At 37.1% G+C, this 22,238-nt stretch overlaps 3 protein-coding genes across 4 annotated transcripts; 2 read left to right on the forward strand and 1 right to left on the reverse strand.

Moving 5' to 3' along the window:
• The first annotated feature begins 192 nt into the window (after positions 1-192).
• On the forward strand, positions 193-6,972 carry LOC137959733 (probable U3 small nucleolar RNA-associated protein 7). Its single transcript, XM_068807066.1, has 8 exons — positions 193-333; positions 421-486; positions 579-668; positions 1,591-1,723; positions 2,704-2,822; positions 4,458-4,525; positions 4,952-5,000; positions 5,491-6,972. The coding sequence occupies exons 1-8, from the start codon at positions 277-279 to the stop codon at positions 6,514-6,516; spliced, it is 1,608 nt and encodes a 535-aa protein (XP_068663167.1). The 5' UTR covers positions 193-276; the 3' UTR covers positions 6,517-6,972.
• A 507-nt stretch (positions 6,973-7,479) lies between these two features.
• On the forward strand, positions 7,480-8,979 carry LOC137960179 (calcium-binding protein CBP-like). The gene is made up of 5 exons (XM_068807697.1): positions 7,480-7,999; positions 8,195-8,241; positions 8,346-8,521; positions 8,633-8,651; positions 8,768-8,979. Exons 1-5 carry the CDS (start codon positions 7,558-7,560, stop codon positions 8,870-8,872), a joined length of 789 nt encoding a protein of 262 aa, XP_068663798.1. The 5' UTR covers positions 7,480-7,557; the 3' UTR covers positions 8,873-8,979.
• Positions 8,980-10,821: 1,842 nt separating this feature from the next.
• On the reverse strand, positions 10,822-21,919 carry LOC137959076 (DNA repair protein recA homolog 2, mitochondrial). Of its 2 annotated transcripts, none has more exons than XM_068806363.1 (8): positions 21,734-21,919; positions 19,630-19,675; positions 19,147-19,367; positions 18,659-18,746; positions 17,232-17,353; positions 13,921-14,067; positions 13,603-13,737; positions 10,822-11,585 (listed from the first exon to the last, which is right to left on the reverse strand). In XM_068806363.1, the coding sequence occupies exons 1-8, from the start codon at positions 21,866-21,868 to the stop codon at positions 11,301-11,303; spliced, it is 1,179 nt and encodes a 392-aa protein (XP_068662464.1). In that variant the 5' UTR covers positions 21,869-21,919; the 3' UTR covers positions 10,822-11,300. The 2 variants fall into 2 exon arrangements, with proteins under 2 accessions (XP_068662464.1, XP_068662463.1); XM_068806362.1 differs by having other exon boundaries at positions 17,232-17,404.
• Between the last annotated feature and the right edge of the window lie 319 nt (positions 21,920-22,238).

Below are 22,238 nucleotides of genomic sequence, written 5' to 3' on the forward strand. Positions count from 1 at the left end.
CCAATTTAGATAATTTTTTTCATTCAATCTAACTCAATGCTCTTAGCTTCTTTAACATGTCACAGGGCAATGCTCTTTGCTTCTTTAACATGTCACCACACGTGCGGTTTCAGGCCAGTCGGGAAAAATTTCGAGTAGGGTTTTAAAGGGCGCGACGCTACCGCCTTTCCCCTGCAACTCCGAGCAGTCTCTCCCCTCTCAGTGTGTTAGCTTAAAAAACAGTCTTTCTTTCTTAGCAAAGCGTTTAACATCAGGTAGGAGGTCGCCTATTCCAGAATGGGCGCAATACAAAATCAGTCCATCTCGGACGAAGTTGCAGCCATGCCTGAACAGGTTATTTTCTTTTTCATGTAGTAAATTATATTTCACTTCATGCATCTTATTTAGGATTCTTATTAGTTAGTTATTCGTTCACTGCAGCCTTTGCCAGACGAATTACAAGAGAAAGTTAAGAAGTTTTTACGAGGAGACAGTGCTAATTTAGAGGTATTTTTGTTCACCTGCTCTCTGAAGTTGATGCGATTGAGTAGTTGTGGCTGTGAACCGTTGCTTGACTTAGTTTTTTGGCGTGTTTATAGGTGTTGAAAGATAAGAAGCTCAAAGGACAGCTAGTTGCTAGAGAAGAACTATATGGCCGATCAGCGAAAGCGGCTGCCAAGGCGGAAAAGGTCCTGATTATTCTATTCGTTTTTTGTATTAGGTTCATTCGTTGGACCTTTTTTTGTTTTGCCAATACAATCTTATCCACTTTATAAAGCTCTTCGTGAGGAAATGGCCGTGGCATTTCCTCTGCATTATCAGTGAATAGTTTATCTGGGAATTTTAGAACGCCATGGCCTTTTAACCTAATTTACCTGGCTACAGTTTTTTTTTTTTTTAATTACAGTTTGTATGTCCCGATTTCTATGTATGCACACTTTTGAATTTGTTATATACTATTTTATGAATTGAATCTCCTAAATTTATATGTTTTCGGTTGTGACCTTCGTCCAATTGCATTAGAAATACAAAACAAAACACCGTGAATTGCGTAGTGCAAGGTGTATATCTTAAAACATCATATTTGACATTTTATGGTGAGAGTACTTTGGAATTATGGTTGGAGGATTCATCAGTTCATTGAAGTGATCATCTAACTTTTTCATAGGCATATTTGTTCATTGTTAGATCAATTCTGGTTAAGTTTCCAGATTCGAGGCATTTGTTCTAGGAGTTAAAATTTACTTGAATCCACAAAAAAAGTGATGAATTTTACAGTTGTAGAATTTGGTAAAATTTGCCTGAAGAAATCATCTAGTTCTCTTGGCAAGAGTGTGATGATATATATATATATTTTTGTTTTACATTGAATTTTTGTTCCATTTAAAGAGGAAGGAGACCCTTGCTTCAGCCGAGTCTGATCATTAATATTGTTATTATTATTATTTTATTTTTGTATACATGTTTCTGACAAATCTATCCTGCTTGTTATATAGTTACTATTGCTGTTCTTGTTGATATTTTAAAAAGATCTACCATAGACATCAAACTCTATAGGGCAAATTTTAAGAAGCTTTTCCTTGGGACTGACGGTTAGATTATGCTTTTCAGTGGCTTATGCCATCAGCAGGAGGCTATTTGGAAGCTGAAGGTTTAGAGAAAACTTGGAGGATCAAACAAGAAACCATTGTTCGTGAAGTAGATCTTCTGAGCTCAAGAAAGGCATTTGATATTGTTCTGCCAGGTATACAGTTTGTGTCTTAAAGTTAGAATCTGTTTGTTGTGACCATTGTCCAGTTTCTTGGGTACTTCAGAGTTACTTGCCTTCCTTTCAATTTGATAAATAATAGATGATGATATTCAATTGCATGTGATTAAAAAAATATTCAAGAATGAAGACCTCAAGCTTGCCAGCTGGACATGGTTAGGTGTCATATGCCATGGATTGGTGTTGATGTGCGAGATCTTTAGAATTGTGGTGGAACCCAACAGAGTGAAGAGCGTCCTTGCTAGACCTTGTGGGTCTAGGTCCTCCCAGTGCCAGAATTCTGTTAGGCCTCCCCCTCTGTCCCTCTCCTTCTTATTCTCTTTGCTGCTTGTACGATGCTCAATTAACTGTCCTTGGAAGGATAGTGGTGTTGGTGCTCAGTGGTTCCTCATCCGTGGGACCCAAGGCCTTTTCCATGCTCCCTTTTGGGCTGTTGATTCCCATTTTGCCCTTTCTTGCATAAACCTGAGTTATCAAGGGTCTATCAAATTACTTTTTCCATGTTTTTTTACTTTTTGTCACAAAGATTCGTTGGTGCTATACTATCAGTTTGATCTCATGTTCGCTGTTCAGCTCACAATGTAGCTGATTCTGTAGCAAAGGAGGGAGTTAACCTCCAGTTTTGTGTTGTTATGGGTCCCTAAGTCATCATATTTGGACCTGCAGGACTTCTCTTTCTAATAAAGTTTCAACCACTCAGGAAAAGGGCTTGTGACATTAATCTTGTCTTGTCAATCTGGCTTCAGTTGTGAGTGATGGAAGTTAACATCATTCTAGACAGTGATAGCCACAAATAGGTTTCTTAGTTTGGACTTAAATATGCTATGCTCATTTACCTATTAAGTTTTTTAACCTGAATCTGATTTTCTTTTCTTGCTCTTTTGGTGCTACTGCCTGCAAATTGTTTTCAACAGTCTAATGTTAGATCACATTTTTTTTCTTCATTAATTATGCAGAGCTTGGTCCATACATACTGGATTATACATCAAATGGTCGTTACATGGTAGTTGCAGGACGCAAAGGTCACCTTGCAATCATAGACATGAAAACTTTGGTCCTTGTCAGAGAGATTCAGGTTTAATTGCATCTTCAGATAGTGGGTCTATTTATCATGAAAATGACACAATTTATCATGCTTAAGTTTTGATCCCCGGAGTAGTTATAAAGCCATGAGAGGATCTCCCTGAGTTTTATTTTATTTGGAATTGTAGTTTAATTGTGTATTTCTTAGACAAATTCCACTTACATCTCTATGGACTGTTTCTATTCCTTTGTAATTTCTAGTTCTGTTTATTTAGAAAATCCAGTTAGTTGTCTGTTTGTGTATTACTTTTTGTTGTTGAGCTTTTGAAGGGGGTTTTATTTCCTCCAAAGGTTGAGGTTATCATTGCTAGGTTAATATTTCAGCGTGTCAATGAAGCAATGAATACCAGCTCATTGAGCTTGATATAGAGATCATTAATCTGTAATGGACATTTTAGTCTCTCGAAGTAAAATGGTTGGCTAATTTAGGCTTTTAATATTCGTGGAAGGGTAAATGCTTGCAAATTAATTAAAAAAAACTTACAAAATGACTCATCAAAACAGTTTATTTTTGCATAGCAGTTTTTTTCTTATAATAGCATATTGTTTTTGTTGGTTCAGAATATAAGGGGAAATAACCATTCCTTTATGAAAATAATGTTTTTTTTCCTGAAATTAAACTTAAGGGTACTTAGACTTCTTGAGTTACATATTTCACACTCTTGGTTGCTGAGGTTGATTTAAATAAGGTATTGTCTTGTTCTTGACAGAAATGATATTTTAATTTTTTTTCAATTAATTTGTGTGCATCTTATTGAATCTTTTGGTAGGATGAATGTATTATCCATCACTAGACATAGGAGCATTGTTTATTTCCTTATAAGGTGAAGTTTTGAATATGTTTCTCTATGTGAAAAGGTGAATATGAGCTAAACTTTCTCTTTTCTATGATCAATCTTTAACGTTTGCGTATATCATATACACTTAACTCATTTCGTACCTGGGTTTGTATTGTATGTTTCTGTTGTTGCACCTGTTGCTGGAGGTCTGTCTTGTTCTTTCACCTTGCTCTGGTCTAGTTGCCTTGGTTCAACTTGTTTTCATTTGTTGTTGTTCCTCATTCGATGTCAAATTACATTATCTGGGTCCAGATGTTTTGATGTTGTTATCTTCTTGACACACACATGCATGGAGCATGCCTGGATTTTATGTGTCTTGGTGTGTCTTGTTGTTTACTGTGTTGATGAGCAATAGCTCATGTTATATACATGGGTTTGAGCTGCATTGATGAGCAATTGCTCATGTTATATATATGGATTTGACACACACACTTAACTCATTTCATACCTGGGTTTGTGTTGTATGTTTCTGTTGTTGCACCTGTTGCTGGAGGTCTGTCTTTGTTCTTTCACTTTGCTCTGGTCTAGTTGCCTTGGTTCAACTTGTTTTTATTTGTTGTTGTTCCTCATTCGATGTCAAATTACATGATCTGGGTCCAGATGTTTTGATGTTGTTGTCTTCTTGACACACACACACATATGCACAGAACATGCCTGGCTTTTATGTGTCTTGTTGTTTACTGTGTTGATGAGCAATAGCTCATGTTATATACATGGGTTTGAGCTGCATTACATGGATTTGAACTGTGCTGATGAGCATGTCATACTCACTGATTTCACGCTTTCAGGTCAGGGAGACTGTGCGTGATGTTGTATTCTTACACAATGAGCTCTTTTTTGCAGCTGCCCAGAAAAAGTAATTTTTTGTTTATCACATTATAAGTGACTTTCTACATTTAATCTGTAATGCCTTTTCTATTTGATTTAGTGCTATGTCTTCCTGATTTACTATTATTAGTGGATGGGGTATTAATACCTGAATATATTAAATAAATCAATGTTTTACTTGTAATACCATGAATTTTTACCTTCAAATTTTGTGAGGTTTTCAACTATTTTAAATTTTTAGCGCTCTAAAGGATCAATTTTAATATCTTGTTGAAATGTTGAATTGATTTACTGAATATCTGGGGAAGGCGAAGAAAAACTAGAGAACTTTGTTTGTCCAGTAGCATAAAGTATGTATTTTCAATCAAATGATGTTATATAACTGTTCTACAGGTTCTGTTTCATCAATTTTTCTCAATGTCTTATGTTTCGCTCTTAACAAAATTTTTTACAGGTATCTTTACATTTACAATCGAGATGGAACAGAACTCCACTGCCTAAAGGTGAGCAGCTGTGGGCATTAAGTTCAAATTGAATTATATAAACTTTTTATTAACATTTTATTGTTCTGTTGATGTCTCTAAAAAATTGTTGTTCATTCCGTCTCCTGAACTAGTCAAAGTATGATATGTGAATGTGGTCCAATCTGCCAAACTAAGTCTAGATTCATACCATGTCAAATTGATGATACAAACATATGCATTAATAGCCCAGATTGACCAGTTCTGAAGATTTATTATCTTTTTGGCTGGCCACACATGTGATGCACTGACTTCCTGCTTGAAATTTGCTTAGAATTAGTTAGTCTTTTTTTTGTGTCTTAACTTCATGCAGAGGTTCGAAAGAACTGCAACTATCTCATTATTTCTATTCAAAAAATTTTCTTTGTAACTGTCGAATGCTATAATTTCCTTTGCTTTGCCTTGTTCGAATTTTTCCTTGTATATTCGTCTAACCAACACTCTTTTGTAATGGACCTTGAATTAATGTCAGGAGCACGGACCACCTCTAAAACTTCAATTTTTGAAGAATCACTTTCTTTTGGCATCAATAAATAAGTTTGGGCAGCTTCGTTATCAAGATATAACTACTGGTGAGATGGTTGCTAATTATCGAACAGGTCTTGGTCGTTGCGAAGTAATGCAAGTAAATCCCTTCAATTCTGTTATCGGTCTTGGTCACAGTGGAGGACAGCTCACCATGTGGAAACCCACAAGTGGTGCTCCTCTTGTCAGGATGTTGTGTCATCATGGTCCAGTGACAGCAGTAGCCTTTCACTCTGGGGGTTACCTCATGGCCACAGCAGGTATGGATCGTAAAGTCAAGTTATGGGATTTGAGGAAATTTGAGACTTTACACACTTATCATGATCAAGCGAAGACCCTCAATTTCAGTCAAAGGGGACTATTAGCTATTGGAACAGGGTCATTCGTACAGATTAGGAGAGATTCATCAGGAGATCAAGGCTACTCCCTTTATATGACCCATCGTATGGTGAAAGGTTATCAGATTGGAAAAGTTCAATTTCAACCTTACGAAGATGTACTGGGTATTGGGCACTCAAATGGTATCTCCAGTATTCTTTTGCCAGGATCTGGTGAACCAAATTTTGACTCATGGGTGGCAAACCCCTTTGAGACTTCTCGCCAGAGAAGGGAAAAGGAGACCCATGCTCTTCTGGATAAGCTCCCACCTGAAACAATTATGCTAGATCCTAGACAAATAGGTACCATCAGGCATACAAAGAAAATAGAGAAATCGAGTAAGAAGGAGACAGAAGCTGAGATGGAGGCTGCTATCGAAGCAGCCAAGAATGTGGAAATGAAGAAGAAAACTAAGGGGCGAAACAAGCCCAGTAAGAGAACGACGAAGAAGCTGGAAGGCGTTGCTAGAGCCAAGAGGCCTTTCTTGGAGCATCAAATAAAGGAGCAGCAGTCTAAGAAGAGGCAAAGAACTAGCCAAGAGGAAGTTGAATTACCAAAATCTCTTCAGCGTTTTGTTCGTAAGAAGGCTAAGTGACTGCTTCATCCTCTCAGTCTTAATGGTTAACATGACCGACATATGGATCCTTAATGCAATTTTGATCTCTTCAGTACCTAGATGGAGCCATCACCATGTGAATGGAGTGATCTTCTTATGATTAAAGAATTAATCCTCATGCTTCACGATGACCATTTCTATGTCACATCAACAGAAGAGGGTGAGATTGTTACCTTTTCAGATCACACTTGTTTGTGGAAGGTTGACAGCGGTAAGATGGTTAGCACTACAAGTTGGAGACGTTAGAGGACCACTCAGGTGAAAGCTTTTTGGCTTTGATCTACAAGAGAAATTTGTACCGTAACTTAAAAAGGAATTAGACTTCGTTTGATTACTGTTTTATATTTCAACCATTTTCATTTGGGTTTGTAAGCATGCAAAGTGAAAATCAAAATACTGATATTCTTTGCCTCTAATGGATTAAATTTATATACATCTTCTTTTCTCCTTGCTGGGTTCAACTTGTACGAGCAGCAATCTGGAAAATCAATTGTTGATGCAGCACATCGCTAGTAGTGAGATTAGAGTAAACACCAAAAACCTTCTAGAATCATAAAAGAAGTCACATAAAAACTATCTACAGAAGTCAGGGGAAAGCAGTTTCCATCCGTTTATAATATACTTTTTAAAATGTAGTTTTTTTGGACTCTGCACAGACTCTTCGTTTACTAAAATATGGGTTGAAAATCTGAGTTGTCCATCGATACTACCAAGTAGCTTTCTTACTCTTTAAAAGGTCGTAATATTTACATACTTGCCATTTAATATAGTATCAGACATTAGATAACATTAATAAAAGAAAAATAAATAAATCAAGGGATGTAATTACCGGAGTAACCCTATGAACTTGTGAACTAGTCTGACCTCAGTGATGGAACTGACTTCTAGATTAGGCCTCCATGGGCCCTTTTTCTGAATTCTGATACAGCGCCTGAAACTGAACAGAGGCCTCATTCTTTACCAAACTCCACCTTCATATGTCTCGTTCCAAGCTCCGACTCCACACCGAGTGAACCAATAATGGCAGGTTACCCACCTCCCGGACCGCCGTACGGCAACCCCACTACCCCTTACGGCCAGCCGCCGCCCAACCCGTATGCCCCGGTGCCTGCACCCTTCGGTGGGCCGTCGGCGCCCTACGCACCAGCCTCCGCCCCCGGCGTGAAGCCTCCTAAAGGCGACAAGCTCCAGCAGCAGCTGCCCGGAGCTCATGCTCCCTACGGGGTTCCTCCCGCGTCGGGTTATGGGAACCCCTTTGCGTCGCTTATGCCGTCGGCGTTTGCTCCTGGTACCGATCCGAACATTATCGCCTGCTTTAAGTTTGCGGATCAGGACGGAAGCGGGTTTATTGATGATAAGGAGCTTCAAAAGGCTTTGTCGTCTTATAATCATGGAGAGTTTAGCATGAGAACTGTTCGTCTGCTTATGTATCTCTTCACCAATTCCAGTAGCAGGAAGATTGGTACGTGAGATTAGACCTTGATTACTGATTCTATTCTTTTTAAATTTTGAGTTTGCAGGTTTTGTATCTGGTTCAAGTTTTCTTCCTTAAGCATCGACGACCGAATTTGCTTCATTTAGCATAATTAAGAGAGCTAGTTTCTTTGTTTTTATTTGAATTTGTGGGCTTGAAATCTCTTTGTTTTCCCCAATACAGGACCCACGGAATTCACCTCTTTGTTTTACGGTCTTCAGAATTGGCGGGTACTAATCAAAATCTTCCACTTCAGTTCATACTCTTTTTTTTATCTTTTTCTTTTGGCGTATTTTCTTGTACTTGTTTACTGATTATGATGGTGTCCTTTCAGACAATCTTTGAAAGGTTTGATCGCGACCGGAGTGGGAGAGTCGATGCTATGGAGCTGAGAGAAGCACTTCTCAGCCTCGGATACTCCGTCTCTCCTGCTATCTTGGATCTGCTCGTCTCCAAGTTTGATAAGACGCGCGGCAACAACAAAGCTATCGAATACGATAACTTTATCGAGTATGCTCAAAATTGTTAATCAATGGAGGTCTTTAGAGAAGTTGAATATCTTGCTAAACACTAGTTCTTAATTACTTACTGCATCTTTCATTGTCTTCTTGGTTGATGCAGGTGCTGCCTTACTGTCAAGGTAAAAAAAAAGAAATCATCACCATCTCGATTATTTGATTAGTGTTTCATCTATTTACCAAATCGAATCGAAGTTGAACTGAATGAACTACTGAGATAATTAATGGGTTTTGGCAGGGATTGACTGAGAAATTCAAGGAAAAGGACACGTCGTATTCCGGATCTGCCGCTTTCAACTACGAGTCGTTTATGCTTACCGTTTTGCCGTTTCTCATTGCTTAGATGGGCGAGCTTGTTTATCTTCTGTAACTAGACACTTCTGCTTTCTCTCTAGGCGTGCTATCTGAACGGTTTCAGCGATGTAATAATACCTTAGCTGCTTTTCCTTTTTTCTCTTTTCTGGATTGCTGTCACTTCAATATAATCTCTTGATCGATATTTTCTGTTCCTGGACTCTTCTGTCTGTAAGATCGGCTTAAAGAACATTCTGAATGGATTACAAAAACAGTAAGCTTGATAAGGACAATCAGCATTTTACCGTCGCGGTAGTGATTCGACGCTTCGATCAGCAGATTCTATTCCCTCCAATGGCAGCAGAGCAGTAGTAGCAGCTCCAAACCCATCTGATGGAAGCCACTAAGAAGAAGGTCCAGATTGATTAAACATGAGGGAGAGACGGAAGGCGCCATCTCCCTCCCCTTCCCCCTTGCTCCATTCTTTGTTTATAGGAAATGATTTACCAGCAGAGGGAGGGTGCTTCCTTCCCCGTCTGATCAGTTTTTCCCTCTCTCTCCTCTCCTCTCCCTCCTAACGGTTTTTCTAGTAACGTGGGGAATCGAGGCTTTATTTGAAATGTTTTACATAAATAATAAATTAATAATTAAATTAATAATAAATTGTATTATAAATATAATAATAATAATTAGTACTAAACTGATATTTTATACTAATAAAGACATTAGATAACTTATATTAAGAGTGAGTTATTTTACTAAATAATTTAAAATTTAAAAAATATGTTTATAAAATAATGATAATTTCTATTTGCAATAAATCAGTATAGGCCGTGTCGATGAGTCAATGGATTGACTCAACCGAGATAATGAAATAACAATGATAGAACAGTCTTTCTATGGAAGGAAAATGACAGAAAATTGAGAGAAAAAGAAAAGAACTTAGTTTCGATGCCCCATGGGAAATGAGAGAGATATGGTTTCTCTTGTTTGAATACATGTGTGGAAAAATATAAAAAAAAATTAAAATTTAAAATTTTGATTATTAAAGTTTTATCTCAAGTTTCTATTTCTTTTCTATTCTCCAATATTTTTATTTTATTTTATTTTCATATAGGCTCTAAATAATTGTTTTAATAAAACTTGGTTAAATTACTAATCTACCCTCAAATTTTAATTTTTAACAGAATTTATTCTTGTTTAAAAAATTTGATATTTGAAGAATGGAATTTGGAGAACAGGACCGTTGACATATTTCCTTGCCGATAAATTGGATTAGAGGACACAGTATCCTTCGACCTTCTACTGCAAAACAGCTTCTACTCTCAACTTCCTCTCACTCCAGTCCATCGATAGCATGCTAATGACGGTAAGGGCGGAGCAGTAGTGCTGCCCCCGTTTCTGAAGACGAGCAACGTCTCAGCGTTGATAGCAAGAGAATCTCTACTTCGTAAGCCTCTCATTATGGACCGCATGTTCCTTCTGCTGCTGCTGCTCCTCCTCCGGAAGAACCAACCCTAATAGTTTCTCATCCTATTAGGAACGAATAGTACTCATTCCCCGGAGCTTTTTTCTTCCTAGTGCTGCTGCAACCATGGCCAAGCTTGGTTGAAAGAGATAATCTGTGATGCTTACACCCATTAAAATTCCTCTTGCCATCTTTGATTCAACCGCTCTGCCGTCCAAATGGCCATATACCGCGTTCGGGACATGAAAACATACACTGAAAGTTCTTTTATCCAATTCATGATTATTTTTTACTGGATAACTGGACGTGCAAAGCATTCACGGTGACTTCCTGGGCCTCTTCAAAGGATCTCAAAGCAAACAAGAAATGGCAGAAGTCCGAACAATTTGTGTAAAGAAAGTTCCGTGACTGTGACCCAATACTCGAGCAAAAGGTGAAATAAGTACATGGGACGAAGCTAAGTTCCGTGCTACGAACCCTATATGTAAAAAAGAAAAAGATTCCCATTTTTGCTTTGGGTCACAGAACCATGGACATATTTACATAACAAGAAATTGAAATAAAGGGCTGTAACATTGACATGAGTTCTAATGATACAAGTTTAATTTCCAAGAGTTGCACATGAGAACTCGTACTAATACTCAATTCTCTTTCTCCCCTGTTATGCTCTTCTCTGGCCACATTGCTTGGTGAAAGGAAGTAAAAACACCAGATGCATAAAAGCTATAATAAACATCAAGCAATGAAAAGCTTCTCCATTGTAAAATACGTGACAACAAACTGTCAAAGCCCATAAATCATCACAAGAGACCGCTACCCACGTTCACTACTTTTCTGTTCAATGTCCTCCTTTCAGCAAAACAGTAACTGATGAGGTACACCTTCCCTCGTCCTCTTGAATGATGGTCCAAAGCATAACTTTGGCCACAGAACTCCCATGTCCATTCTAAATTTCCTCAGTTTCAGAATGTAAAGTGCGACATTCGTAAAATTCAACCTCCTGCCAGTACTAGCTCATCCCAAACAACTGGATTCTTAAGTGTCTGACTAGTTCATCGAGGACTCCATCATTTACAGCTAAATACTGTTCAACTTCCAGTTTATCTCTAAAAGTCTCCCCATCTATGTAGTATATGTTTCCTTCTTTGGAGATGACTCCGTGCTTACATGCCAACTCCAAAACCTCAGCCTCACGACAAATGCCTTTACCAAAACATATATCCAGCTCAGCCTTCCTCATAGCAGGTGCCAACTTATTCTTCACAACTTGAACAGAGATACCAATACCAGCAATCTGAAATACAAACTAAAACATGGATGATGTTTTCTTAGAGCAAAAATAAAAAGGCCAATAGTGAGACGACTATGCAGTCAATATTTAACACACCGGATTGAACCTGTAGTTGAAAGCTATTTCTTAATAGTTTTGTTGAAAGATCTGACTTTGGGTTGATATTTAGTCAACCCATCAAGAGGTTTGACACCTTTTCATAAAAAAAAAGAGGTTTGACATCTCATGGTGAAAGGAAGTTCCCATGAAACCTTGTTGTGGGAACTTCCATTGTTTTTAACCGATACCTTCTACTTAGGTTTTTTTATCCCTTTTTTTTGTGTCATCCTTATTGTATTGTTTACACCTCCAGATGTCTCTTGCGCCTTGCTTTAATGAAATCTATTTCTCATGCCCTTCCCCACCCAACCAAAAAAGAAACAAAAAGTTTTTTTATCTAAGGATATCAGATAGAGATGTTACTAGAATGTAGAGGATTTAGCCATTTTGGAAAGTTTGGAAAACAAGGAATAAAAAAAAAAATTATGGTACGCAAAAAACTGTGGGTGGAGTCACTGAAGCAGCTATGCACTCTGTCCTCTTTTGGGCAAGTAAATCCCAAGACAACTCACACATCCCTAGCTCCCTTATTTGTAGCAACTGGAGAACAAGCATCAATCATCATCATATCCACTACCTTGTCACCTGGGTGCGCCCTCCGGAAGGAACTATAAAGCCAAATTTTGACAACAGCTCGTGAGACAATCTGGGCCCTGATAGGGGGTGAAGATGTGGTTCGAGACTCTGCTAGTAATGTTCTTCTTGTTCATTCTACCCCTTTTGGCTGGTTTGCTATCAAAGTGGTAAAGTTGAGAGCCCTCCTCTAGAGCCTTTAACTTGTTGTGGTTAGATTTTCCATCAGCTTCATTGTTGAGGAGTAACTGTTGTCATTAGTAGGGTTTCAGGAGCTAAGACCCATCAGAGACAACTTAATAAGTATTTCAATGAAAATTAAAACATATATGTAATAGTCTGCCCATCTCTTGGCATCACACCCCCTTGGTGCTCAACTGTAGGGTAGACACTTTAGCTACGAAAGGAGTCACCAGGCAACAACTTGCCGTCAGCACTTCCTTGCCCATTTAGATTTAATGTCTTTGAGGCTTTTGTTTGTTTTCTTTGCCTGTACTATGTCTCTGTATTTCCTCCATTGAAACTTTTCTTCTTAAATAATTCTCTCTTCTCATTATCAATAAAATAAAATGTGGTGAATCTACAAGCTAATTTGGTGTTGGGACAGAATCATTAGAGAGAAAGAGAGCCTGTATGGGTGTGTGAGACAAATATATAATTTTCATTTGCCTTGCATCTGAAGCGGCACTGAAATTGTAAATCTATAAATAGACTTTTCAAAAATCACAAAAATACCTAAACTAGCATTATATAACAAAAAATCTTACTTGACTAGACAAAGGAATTGAAACAAAATGATGAAATATTTGCAATTTCCACTATATAGTTTCTCATTCAAATAAAAATTTCTTGCTTTCAATCTCATTTTTCAGTGTCTTCCAAAAAGAGTACTTGCAATTTTCGGGCATAATATGCTGAAATAAGACTATTATCACCATATCATGTGCCTCCTAACACTTTGTAACTAGCGAAGATAATCTTGAAAAAGGCCGAAATTTAAACGTTAAGTCATTGTGCTTTTCTTGAAATGGCCAATCTTATGTCCTTTTTTGAAGTTTTGGATGACAAATATGAACATAGCAGAGAAAATTATTTGCAAGATATCCAAATTGAAAAGATCAATGCATTTCTTTCAAGAACAGACAAGAATAACACACTGAGTGACGTACAATCACTAAAGGTAACTAAAAAGGCAAAGTCCATAATATAATATTAATGAATGAATGCTTCAAAGAAGAAAGATGCACGAGTGGTGTAAGACCTCTAAAAGTACTTCATAGAAGCAAGCATTTGCCAAACTAGTACAGGGTTAGTGTGTTACAAATTTGCATGTCAAAGCAAGAATTACCTCATCTTCCACCACAATCAAACCTCTTTTCATAATTCTCAACCGAATAGCTGCATGGAATTTCAAAGCATTTCCTCCACAAGTTACCTCACTAGCATAACCAAACACTTGAGAGGATTTTACATTTGATCTAACCTGAACAAACAAAATACATTTATATAAAACAGAAAATGTTTTTTAAATAAAAAATCCAATAGTTAATACTTAAATAAGTTTCTCAAAAGCTATAACGGTTGGCTTTATCAGCACTTCACATTCCCTAAACAAAAATAAATAATGAGCTCCAGCAATTCTAAACTTGTAATACAATATTTCTACCTGGTTAACAAAAATGACCAGAGTCTGGGAGCGGCACAACGAGTGTTGAATTTTACGGAGTGCTTGGGTAATCAATCGTGACTGTGAATCAAACAGTGTCCCACCTATTACACCATCAAGTTCACATTGGGGAACAAGAGCTGCAACCTGAAATGATAATTGGATTAACACAATGAAAATTAACCTTAAATAACATAACCAAAGTGAATTAACCAAAATGCTAACAAGGTCTACAATTGTCATCAAATAAGAACCACACGTGGGGATTCTTAGCATTATATCAATTCTGTCAAACAATATGGCAGAGCTTCAATATGCAAATTCTACCAGTCCAAATGTATAAAAGAAAGAAATCTCACACGCACACACTTTTACATTGGAATTAATTCTGAGATGCTAAAATCCAAGAAACAGTACCACCATTAAAAACAGAGACAGGTATAACTAGTCAAACACTTTTTGAAACTTTCATTTTCCCACAAATCCAGCAGCAGACATTCTCTCTTTACGCTGCTGAAAAACAAAAGTTCATAGAGAATAAATCACAGTTCAAAATCTGATGTACATGAAGTAAAATTGCAACCAGGGAATGTTCACCAACTCTTTGGCATCGTCATCACTTCAGGAGTCAAACCATTCAACCACATTAGGAACCAAAAGTTGTACCTCACCACAGATAAATTAACACACACCAATCAAGACAATGAATGCACTTTTTATTCTTCAGTTGCTTAAACATTTGTCCACCTCAGTGTCCACTTCTACAATTCCATCTCTTCCTTTCCTCTAACACTGATGTATTAACAGAACTAAGCACCTAACAATGCTAATTAGAGGTCTCACTACTAATCTAGGAACATATGGAGCATTTTCCTCTTGGCAGATGAGAACTACTCATTTGGACTTGAAGAGATCCTGAGACAACAAATTTTTTTGAAAAGAAAAGAAAAATGAGTAGGCCACCAAAAAATTAACAAACACGACTTTTTTTTTGAAATGTAACAAACATACCCAGCCAGTGTTGTAGGTTTTCAACAATCCTCTTTATCAATTGAATACATCAATATCACTAAAACAAAAAAACAAAGAATATTTTTTTAATGGTGGTATTCCTTTAAAGCCGGACAGATGATAAGTTATTCAACAGCAAACAAGAACAAATACAAACTAGCCAAACAACCAAGATACTACAGTTTAATACCAGAATCAAGGATCTATTTACAATGAGATAAACATCCGCAAGAAGGGGCACAGATATGTAACATCCAAAACAAGGGCCCTAGACACAACAGGATAAATATCAGAAACAAGGAGCTGTTTTTTTTTATTATGAAAGTATAAATAAAGTGACGAATTAGAGAAACAAGGAGCTGTTTTTTTTATTATGAAAGTATAAATAAAGTGACGAATTAGAGAAACAAGGAGCTGTTTTTTTTTATTATGAAAGTATAAATAAAGTGACGAATTAGAGAAACAAGGAGCTGTTAACAACATGGTGGAGGTCCAACCCCTACTTTACTAGCTAATCAGCAAGTTTATTTGCCTAAAAAGAAAAATGAGACCAGGAAATGTCAAGGTTTCTGTAAATTCCTGGAATTTCTCGTTGTTGAAAAACTAGTACAAGAGCATTTTGGTCATTTCACCTTACCCTCACCCTGATATCTTGATGTAATCTTGTTCCCTATGTTGAATTATGTCTATGGTCCAAGTTTCATATATATAGGACATGTAGAATGGGAGATATAAGAAGATTAGGGTTTCACTTAAGTGAGGGGAATTATTGTAATTTTATGAAATCCACTTCAATAAATATGTTGGGGTCGTGCACAACCCCAATGGAGCTCACTTTTCAGAGCTTACTCCTCCAACTTCTCTCTTCATCTCTCTCTCTCTCGTCTCTTTACTTTTTTCACTCATAAATGACCAGAAGCACCATGGAGGGTCGGAATTGTTTCTGTACTAGTTCACAACCAATTTCAAGTCTCCTTCAACTACAAGGAGTCTCTGAGTTCATCTTTGAAAGTACTAACATCAATTAGGAAGGCCATGATCTCAATCTCATTGGAATCAGATATGCCATGGGCAAGCAGAATAAGAGATGAGGATGGATCCTTCCAAAGCCCCAAAAAACCCCTGTACTCCAACCATCAATATTTAATGTGATGGAGCCCACACAATGGAAAGACCACAGGAGAAATGTAGAAGCAGTCAGAGTAGAGGCCAGCAACATTTTTTAACTCTCTTCAGGTAACAGCACTGCCATATAAGCCATGGTGGAGAGCCGAGGGACAATCAAGTGATGTTTCCAATCACCAAGCTAGACAAGTTTCTATTGTTGTTGAAAACTCGGCGGTTTCTCTCCCTCTATAAATACCATGGAGTCATTACTGATAATCCTTCCACATGATGTTCCCCAGCTTCAAGAAGGGGATATTTAAACTCTGATCATCCACTTCCTCATTTTTTAAATGTGATGAAATTAATTCTCCATGGCAGACCTCAAGGGCAAAAGAAATAGTTTGCAACATGTGCTTCTGACCCAGGTCTGATTATGCCTTTCTGCACTTAGATGAGAAGTACCAGATTGCATTGTTACAGCAACCTCTTTTTTAAATGATTACAGAAAAAAATTAATAATAATAAATAATAATAATACGCTCTATATAGTAGAGATCAGATCTACAGCGATACAATAAAAATCTACACGATTAGAATGTGAGGGGTAGTAGAGGGTACGGTCAATGTACAAAGAAAAACTACCTAATTCATTTTGTTTTAAATAGCATATGGCAATTGAAAACCATTACATAAAATTTGATGATCTGCCTCTTTTCTCCTTCTTCATGCACATGGCAGTAATAAGGAGCAGTTGACCATCAAATGGACTGCTATAGGACAAAAACATTGACAAATGAGAAACATCCATTACCCTAAAAGATAGCTCACATGAGTTTAGATCAAATAATATGATTATTTGCATTCAAAAAAAATCATGATAGGAAGAATAACCATTGTGGATAAATACTGATAGTTAACAAGAGAAGTAGATTGAGGATTCTCATTGAGGTAAGGCTGCATCAGATACACAAAAGACAGCCTTGTGCTTCAAACTTAAAATCGAAGAGGAACTGCAATGCACAACATTTAATTGTTTTAGCATTCAAACACATAAGATAACTTTAAAACTCAACAACGGCAGAAATTACAGAGTTTGATGCCATAAATTACTGATAAGAACAAAAGTTTTCTGCTTTTTTTTTTTAAAAAAAAAAAGTATTCCGAGAAGATTTTTATATAAAAGAATGACTTACACTGTCAACAACAATAACGTCTACAGATCCACATCTAATCAAAGTATCTACTGCACTAAGTGAATTTTCAGCACTGTTAGCACGTGCAATAAGAAGAGTGTCCGTGTTTACACCAACTGCTTCTGCAAAAGATGGATCAATAGCATTCTCAGCATCAAAATATGCACAATATCCTGCAAAAGAATGATTTATCAGGATTTGGGCTTCAGAGAAAATGAAAATATTTGAATCCTCTGCAGAAAAAATGATAGTACAGTTACATAGAAGGACATCTTGCCTAAGTCCCCAAAGAATGTAAATCACAACGTTAACCTAGAGCCAATAAAACATCTTAGAAAAATTACGACATAAGAGCTTGTATTGTTATAATCTAATCTGATTATCAAAAAAAAAAAGTATATAATTCCATCGATATAAAGGACAAGAGTAAAAATCAGATCTAATTCTACCATGTGAAACAAAAAAAGGTTACCTACTTGTCCAAAAAGAAGTTTCAGTTAAAATTATTCAAGATCTAATGACAACAAACAATTTTGGGGCATACGTTATGACAATCACTTCATTGATGAGCGCAAAGGTACCTACAAAGCTACAATATCCAAAAAGGGCCAAATTTCCAGCAAATGAACCACAAGACACCTACTATACTTAGAGCTCCGTTGACTCTGATTTAAACTTTCTCATTTTTTTTGGGGGGGAGGGGGGACAAACTTTCTTATGTAGTTTTATGTAATTTCAGGTGAAATTGGGTGGGAAAAGCAGAGATAACTACCTCTCTTCAAGGGGAGGTTTCTCTCAGATCAATCGGCTTGGAGGAGGATTGTCGAAGTCCCCCTTGCAACGCTCAAACCCTTATCTCTGGTGTGTCCCCTCTCCTTACATAACAAAAGTGAACTCCTAATACTACCCTCATCAAGTACCAATCAATCTCTGAGAAAATAATGTCAATACAGCAGGGCTGATGATTGAAAGCACTAAAACATGACTAGAAACTGCTACGTTGCAGGTGCATGTGCATGTGCATTTTTTACCAATATTAAAGAATATGAAGAAAAAAAAATCTGCAGGTTCAACAACTGGCATAGATGATTAAATCAGAACATTAATCCCCATGCTTAGCACAGGTGATCATAAGTGAAACCCACAAGGACTCCACATCAGTTGCCTGCGAGCAGATTTTACAAAGAGAAATTGAAAAACAAAAGAAATTCATTATTTAAATCTTGACAGCAAATGACAAGACACGTTAACTGGGAGAACTTAGCTCCATTACCCAAGCTGCCAACACTTAAATAAAGGCAGAGATATAAGTGCAAGTGCATGTTTCCTAGTACCAATGATCGATGGAAAAAATACAAACAATCAATAATTAATTAAAAATAAACCACTTCAACAATGCTCTAGAATGCACTTTGAAGGACAACTACCTCCAAGCTTCTGAGCTTCCTTGACAATCTGAAGGGCAACAGTTGTTTTGCCAGATGCTTCTCGCCCATATATCTCAATAATCCTACCCTGTGAATAAAATTTCAGTAGGTAATTTTGGTATGCACAAATGATAGATCTTATTGAGCTAAATGCTTAAAAGAAATAATAACTCAAATATCTTCACATTTCATGGAAGCCAATTCGACAGATGTCAGATCAAATAAATCTAGAACCCACAATGTGATCAACCATAATATGAAAGAAGCCATAAAATTTCAGGGGAAATCAACCAATGACAGAAGTTTGAAGGACATATTATATGAAACATTTAGGTTTTAGCTTTCCCAAAAAAATGGAAGTGATAAGGTAGTTTGTAGCCATGCACAAAGATGCACTGGCATACTAACATAACAGAACATGTAATTCATGCTTCAAACTCAATAAACATGTGTTAATTGTATTTTTGGACTTGGATCCTTGTTATCACCTTTGGTAAGCCTCCAATCCCGAGAGCTAGATCAAGCTTCAGAGACCCACTGGAAATAACATGTGTATTTCGTGAACGGGAAAATTGCTGCAAAGATAGCATTGAATCTTTACCAAAATCACCAGCAAGACGTGATAGAGCATGATTAAGTGCAGCATCCTTCTCTACATTTTTTCTGTCATCTTGTGGTTGATCTCTTTCATATTCTGACATAATCTCAACTGAAAAGAAAAAAGATATGGAAAATTTCAGTACAGTGATTTACAATGCAGGGTGCACAAAAAAAGTATACACTATAATGACAACAGATGAGGAACAAAGCATGGACTAAAAAAAATTAGTAAGATGATATTTCAAATGTAGAAACCTCCATCCTTCATGTTTGCAGAATCAAATACTAAAATAAGAGACTTTGGCCAATGGATCATGCAAAATAACCAAGGATCCTAATGCATGAGCAAAAGAGTAGAATAGAATCAATACCTTCAGATGAAAGAGAATGTGTGCCTCTTTGGTCCCTCTTTTTGTTCTGACAAAAAAAAAGGTGAATCCCTAACTCATTTTAAACTTCCAAACATGTTGTATACTGATAATGGAATTAACTTCACAAAAGGAGAAGATTTTAAAACTACTATCCATTATATATTTCTTGGGGGCTCCGTATCTCAGTTGGATGATCAGAAACATCCATCAATAGAGGATTTAATAAACAGGAGATATTTCTCAAATTTAGAATATGTCATTCAACCAAGCAGTAAATCCTATCAAGGATGTCTCCGATCACACCAACTTGTGATACATTTATACATCTCCAATGGTGGATAAACATTTCAAGTGACATGAATTTCCCATTTGATCCTTCCAGAAAGGCCTTCCATGCTGAGAATTTGGATATGTTATTTTTTTAAAAAGTGATGATTTTATTGCAAACAAAAAGAAAACAGAACAACCATTAAGGGAGCACTCCCCTTACGACAAGAGATTGCAGGGAGGCTCCTTGCTCAGTAAAAGAGTCAGCAACAAGAGTTGGATATGTTATTTGGAACATCATATTTCTCAAAGAAAGATAGGTTAGTGGAATTTTGTTTTAAATAATAATTACACACACACATAATACACCCACAGATCCTAGTGGGAGTTGAACCAAGACCTCATGCAACTCCCCCCCTGCGACCATCAAGCCAAAGGCCTGAACCATAGATTCTCGGAAATTTCCACAGATATTTGAAAAATGAAATGTGATATTAGCAGAGCTGAGTTGGTTGATAAAAAGGAACAGCGAGCATGGAAAATCTTATCTTGCAACTCAACAGGTCAGTTCATCTATCCGTAAACAAATAGATAAGCTCCAATCAGACTCAACAATCTCTTCCAGAGATGTCCTTTGAGCTACTTAATAATCATTTGAACTGCCACTGCTAAAACTGAATCTCATTGTTTGGGAGCTTCCAGAGAATCTTGCATTGTCCTTAGCTAGCACAGATTTCACAGACTCATGGGATAAGCATGTAAAACAAATGAACTTTCAATGTTGCTACAGAAAGTAGGCCACAGAACCATCCAAAGGAAATGAGCCAAGGGACCTCGTCCAGAAAAGAGCTCCAATTGGATATCATTTACATGAAACAGAATATAACAAAGCAATCGCCTCAGAAAGCCAACAGCTGGGGCCGACAATCCTAACCTACTAAAACCCTATTAAACACTTAATAGTACTTACAGCGATGATGTTAAAACACTCACTCTCTAGATCCTTTTAAGCTCATCAATACTTGTTTATGAAACTATTTTCAGGTAAAACCTCATCCTGCAAGCCAAAAGACTTTGTGGGATCCCCCCTGGCAACCAATACTTACACATGTCAACAACAAGGATTCTAAAAAAAGTCAAGCCTGCAGGTGAACTACTGAGAAATACTCAATAAGATGAAATTTTCACAACCCGGTAAAAAACATACCTTCTCTGAAAAGAAAACACTATAGAAACATGTATAACAAATACGATAAATGAATCAAATTACAACATCGAGATTTTAATTTTTCGTAACAAGAAACTTACAGCAACCATGCTGTAGAGGTCAGTTTTCTTGAACAGAAAAAAGTTAGGTGAAACTTCTCTATGTAATGAGAATCATACCAAAATATGATTAATAAATCCGACAGTTGGTTAACGCTTAACCTAAATGTAATACAACGTGGCATAATGACGTCGACTGCATAGCGTCATGAATTCGTGATGCATGTCCCGAAGACATTGATTTAATTGCTTTTGATGAAAAAACTACGTAAACTCTTGTAAGCTACCCAAACCGTTCCGGAATATACCGATGCCTTCTACTTTCACTCTTAGCATAAACCTCTTACTCGCAATCGTATATAATTCCAGAATATCATCATAGAACATATTCCAGATATTTAATGTTTATCCCGTCAAACAGCCAATCCATCCACTTCATTTCGCTTTGAAATTCGACAAACCGTCCAAATGTAAAACAATAAAACTTATGCTCCCCAAAAATCGAAAATAATTCAAAAAGCCATTAAACAGCACAAATCGAAAATAAAACTAATAAAATAACCGCTGGAACCTCTCGAAGCGAATAAATAGACTGTGTTGCTGACGTTCCGGCATCGCTGAAGCCAATCCAGTGCCGGATTGCAGAAAAACCCACGGAGAGGGATTTCAGGGTGCTCGTTTGTGAGAAGGTTTTAGCTCGAAACATTTGGGTTTTGAAAATGGCGCCAGAATGTCTGAGTTCGGTTGTCGCCCTAGGGTCGACGCACCCTCGCGCTCTTTCAAGGCCAGTAAAATGTCCATATTACTCCCAACTCGAAAGATGAACTCGTGACTCGTCGGAGATGATGACGAGTTGACGAGCGTGGACGTGGTTCACTCGTCGCTGTATCGGCGCCGATACGACGACCCGAGACGTATAAAAAAACTCGGCTTATACTCTTTCTAATTCATGGAAATAATAGACTATAGACATTGTCACAAATAATTGTAACAAATATTTCAAAAATAGAATTCTTATACGGCCTTATGATATGTCTTATACAGACCATCTCACAGAAAATGAAGAAAATTACGAT

The sequence above is a fragment of the Aristolochia californica genome, unplaced genomic scaffold, assembly GCF_029961685.1.
Source record: "Aristolochia californica isolate CCGP_79_NKW_82.1479 unplaced genomic scaffold, dmAriCali1.0.hap1 SCAF_3, whole genome shotgun sequence".
Classification (NCBI taxonomy): Eukaryota; Viridiplantae; Streptophyta; class Magnoliopsida; order Piperales; family Aristolochiaceae; genus Aristolochia; species Aristolochia californica.